Source organism: Eptatretus burgeri, chromosome 7 (assembly GCF_056783735.1).
Source record: "Eptatretus burgeri isolate ZD-2024b chromosome 7, Ebu_testis_v1, whole genome shotgun sequence".
Lineage (NCBI taxonomy): Eukaryota > Metazoa > Chordata > Myxini > Myxiniformes > Myxinidae > Eptatretus > Eptatretus burgeri.
Window position 1 is genome coordinate 99,741,825 of NC_140967.1, and position 5,000 is coordinate 99,746,824.

The following is a 5,000-nucleotide window of genomic DNA, read 5'->3' on the forward strand; positions in this document are numbered from 1 at the left end:
ACGTGAACAACCTGCACTCTCGGCAATGTGCTTGCTTCCGAGGATTTAATAAAATTTGTATTTTTTTTAGTTGAGAAATGCAAAATCCAATAAGAGACAGTAGTCAATTTGCCAGGTGGGAGATAAACGGAGATGTGCAATAAGTGGGCATCCATTTCCAATCATTACCTCTACAAGGCTTATCATCAAATATTTTAGGAACTTGGACTCGAGACGTGAGCTGATATCGGTAACTTGCCAGACAAAGTCTTCCATATCCTTTTCTTCTACTTTGGATCCTTTGTGGAATTTATTTTTATTTTTTTTTATTTTTACAATGCCTCACATTCTTCAACTCCTATCTGTAGCCAGCCCTCAGCACCCAAATAAAATCCACCACTCGTTTACCTGTCCATTTGTATATATTCCCTTTGCTGAAGTCAGCTCCATCACTAAAAAAAAAAACAGCTTGCTTGGTCATGTATGAGTATCCACCTTTCTTTCATCTTTGGAAATTAAAAAGTCATCTGATGTAGCAGCATATTAGCTCCCCATTTTACGATATTCAGATTATTGAGATGGTGGGGGGGAGTTAGGGAATGGAAGGATAAGTCGGTGGAGGAAGGGGAGTGAACACCAAGGGAATGTAAAGGGAAATACGGGACGGGGAGGGCACAGATTGCACCATTTTGTACACACAACTAGTGATGGTAACGTGACAAGGATAACAAGGAAATCCAACGCAGGTGGAGGCCATTCAGCCCACCATGCCTGCGCGAGCACCACACCAACCCATCAACACAAGATCCAAGGAAGAACATGCAAAAAAAATGTCTTTAATAAATGAAATAAAAATTTTGGTTTGTTTGTTTTGGGGTTTTTTTAAGTCCCCACCCCCCCTTTTCTTCCCCTCAGGGGAGGGGGCATGGGCTTGGTTAAAAAACACACAACATCAACCACACATCCCCCCTTGACAAGACCCCCACCAACAGCACTACGTGTACCATCACCCATCAATGCTCATACTACCTTTAAGTCTTATCAACATCCCCATACCCCTCTATCTCCATAACTTCCAGGTAACTATCTAATTCTCATTTAAACTTATCTATTTTTTTTCTGCTGCCACGACCTTTCCAGGGAGACCATTCCATGCATTAACTACTGTCTGATTAAAAGTCCCCTACCTTACTACCTTCTTAACTCTGCTCTTTACTCTCAGGTTATGGTCCCTGGTCCTATCACCGTCTACTCTGTTGAATAATTCATCTGCACTTATTTTATCAATACCTTTCATAATCTTAAACACCTCTATCATATCTCCTCGTAACCGCCTCCTTTCTCGTGTATAAAGCCTGTCTTCTTCAAACACTCCTCCATCGCTGAGTCGAGCCAAGCCCGGAATCAATCTAGTAGCCCTGCGCTGAACCTTGTCTATGGCATCTATGTCCTTCCAGAGTTGTGATGACCAAAACTGCACACAATATTCTAGATGTGGCCCTCACAAAATTCCTGTACAATGTTAACACCACCTCTTTTGATTAAAATGACCCCCCTCCGAATACAACCTGAAACCCTCTTTGCTCGACCTCGAGCTACCTGGCACTGTGCTGCCTGCTCACCTCCCATATCCATTACAACCCCCAGATCCTTCTCCTGTGTGACACGCTCCAAAATTACCCCTTACATCCTGCAATCTCTATTTTCATTGTTCTTTCCCATCTCCAACACCTTACATTTGCTCAGGTTAAATTCCATCTGCCAATCTTTTGCCCAATCTATGCAAGTATCAATACTTTCCTGTGTCAGATCACCACCTTCTATGCTCTCCACCTTACCTCCAAGCTTTGTGTCATCTGCAAATTTGGAAAGCTTACTCTTTACCCCACTATCCAATTATCCAACGTACCAGTCTGCCAAAACCAAATTATAAACTTATGAAGCTGTTATATGGTCATACTCGCACCACAATCTCTCTGATGTACCATAACCTGTTGCAGTGTTGGGACTGCCGAAGCAGTTTCATGGCAAAGGTTATGCTGGGTGGCTCGCCATTGCCTTCACAGCAGTAGTTAAGGCAGGAATTTGGAATTTGGCCAGTGTGCCGGCGATAGCTCGCCGACTCTTTGGCCTTCGCGAAGGACACCGTGTGATCTATAAAAGTGCACCAACTAATGTTGGCAGACAGGGCACCCAGTTTTGATGGCACACACATTGATGAATCACCCTGCATGTGAGACACCAGAATGACAGTTTATAGCTGGGCCGAGATTCAAACCCAGGCCAGACGGCTTCGAGACAAGCATTGGCCGAGGCCTAGGCCTAGGCCGTCCTGCAAGCCCTCACACCACAACACACCTCCTAAAAACAACAACACAAGCCATCAAAAACATGACAATTGCGGTAAACTCAAACCCGTGTTGAGGAAGTTATTTCTCGATGTGCTGCCCCATCTCACCTCCACACATCACTGCCTTTGGAAAAGGTCGACGTTTTGATGACCTCCGGAGCCATCCAAGCATATGTCCCCGCTGCGCTCATTTTTGTCGTCTTGTGCCATTCCCGAGCAAGGCCAAAGTCTGTGATCTTCAACGTCTTATTCGTAATGTCATCCTTTGATATCTTCTCAAGAAGCAGAACTGCAGGAGACAAATAGAAAAAAAATCAAAAAAATACTTTGATTATAGTGATCGAAGGCTCATGGACAAGCTTGTGCATACATCAGATGCAGCGCAAGGACATGATTCAACTTTTACATCAACTGCAGTGGCATTAGGAGACGAGACAAATCAACACAGCATATGAGATTTCAACAAGGGATCCCGGGATCGTGGTGCTCAGAGGAGAAAAAAAAAATAGGTCAACACAAATATTTTTAAGCATTTTATTAATTCAAGTGGAACGTACAGGAGAAACATAGGTAGTACCCATCAGTCATTCAAAACGACCTCCTAGAACGAGAGTCAAACCCAAATGAATGGACTTGCATCACATGTATGTATACTTGATTCCACCTCGATGGTCGTTAATGAGCCAGCTGGGTTTTTACTGACAATCAAAATGGTGACATGGCAATTCTCTCGGAGACAACCTCGACTTACTGAAGATTATCATTCAATTATGAATAAGGCAGCGTGTTGGGTTTGTGTGGTCCGTATGTTTGTGTAGGTTGGAGCATTTTCTGTAACCAGGACCTGTTAAAGTGAAGTTGTCCTGTTGTGGTGTGTGCCGTGAGGGGCGGTATCGTTGATGGTCATGAGATAAGGAAGTGTAATTTGTCTGTGTTATCTCTGTGAAACTAGACAAAGCACCCTCCCACCCACATACCCACGCTTATCCTCTCCCTCCCTCCTCCCACCCACCCCACCACACTTTAATTATTCCGTCAGAATATATCGTGGTTCCAAGGCAAGGCTTTTTGCGTAGGCCGAACCAAAATGGTGGCTAAGACCCCTGCAAGGTGAAGTTGGGCTGACCAAGGATATGTCTTTCATGAAGGGCTATTAATCATCTTCAAAATGGGTGTTTTCATGAATCCAAACACCCAATTTTCACTCTTGCACTTCCTTGGAGTTTTCTTAGTATGCATGTAAAGTTTCAGGCTGCTCGGTTTTATAGTTTGGGAGTTATGGAGGAGACACACATGCACACTTATTATATCGATTTGACTTTTGTCACACGTATCGATTTGACTTTTGTCATCAGATTTTCAACAAACCTATATTATGAGAATATGGAGAACACTAATTAATAAATTTAACATTTTTTTATTATTATTACCTACGTCACTGAAGATAGGCGAAGGTTATGTTTTCACCCGTTTTATCTGACTGTCTGTGAGCAGGATATCTCAAAAAGTTATGGATTCGGATGAAACTTGGTGGACAGGTTGGATAGGTTAGAAGAACAAGCCAATTACACTTTGGTTAAGGTCCGGATCCAGATCCGGCCTATTAGTGAGATCCAAAACCTGAACTGTTGTTCAGCCTGGCAAAGGTATGCTCTCTACCGAGTACCGTTCTAGTTCGCTGTTGTTTTCAAGTTTAGTTAGAGGACAAAGCGGACGCGGTCAGGCTTTACATTTTGAGATGCTTTCTGGTTTGATAAGTTTTGTGTGACTGTATATTGGACTTTGGCCTGAAGTTCCTGTCCTTAGCATTATTACAAAGGGTTCCCCACCGTTCTCCCCTCTTCATCCGAAAAGGCATTTCTCCATAGAGAAACAGCAAGTTTATATTGTAGGGGCCAGGAATGTTGGCCCGAGGGCCAAGTTCCACACATGAGTGTTGTTTTGACAAGCTTTTCATGGCTTTTTGTGACCATGAATTTTGGGGGCTTTTGGGGCTAATGTACATCATGTGTTTAGGTTCGTAACAATGTTTTCATTTTTATCTTTAATCAAAAGAGACAACATATCCAAGACTGAAGCTCTGGTATGCTAGCTTGAATCACCCTCCCTTAAGGGTTGTTGGTTGTTAGCTCTTGGGAGATGTCTTTCTCAGAGCAAACAGGTTGCTGGAACTACATCCCGGTACCTCTCCGAATCGACCTATTAAATATATCTGCTCTCAACGTACCAATAATGTCTGTCTCTGTCTCTGTCTCTGTCTCTGTCTCTGTCTCTCTCTCTCGCCATCTCTCTCTCTGTCTGTCTCTCTCTCTCGCCATCTCTCTCTCTCTCTCTCTCTCTCTCTCTCTCTCTCTCTCTCTCTCTCTCTCTCTCTCTGAAATGTGGATGCAAAGTTAAATAAAAATAAAAATCCTAAATTAGTCAACACCAGCTTCTTCCAGGCAAGACCAGGGTGACGTCCTCGCTCATCTAATGCCGAGTGTTGTTTCGCACACTCATTGTGCTTGCCAAGTGCTGTTTGGCAAGAACGAACAGCCACTGGAACCAAACCCACACCAACCATTGGTGAATGGAACAAGACATAAAATATCTCACATCACACCGCACCCTCCATCTGTGATCACCTTGCGATATCCTTTATAGTCAACCCTTTCACCCTCGATTGAGGAGG

The 5,000-nt window shown here is 43.5% G+C and overlaps 1 protein-coding gene across 1 annotated transcript in view; it reads right to left on the reverse strand.

Moving 5' to 3' along the window:
* Positions 1-5,000, reverse strand: part of LOC147023897 (mitogen-activated protein kinase kinase kinase 11-like) — a 128,089-nt gene that overhangs the window by 50,318 nt on the left and 72,771 nt on the right. The window contains exon 2 of the mRNA XM_085889859.1: positions 2,438-2,618. Coding sequence (XP_085745985.1) covers positions 2,438-2,618 — 181 coding nt within the window. The remainder of the gene's footprint in view (positions 1-2,437; positions 2,619-5,000) is intronic.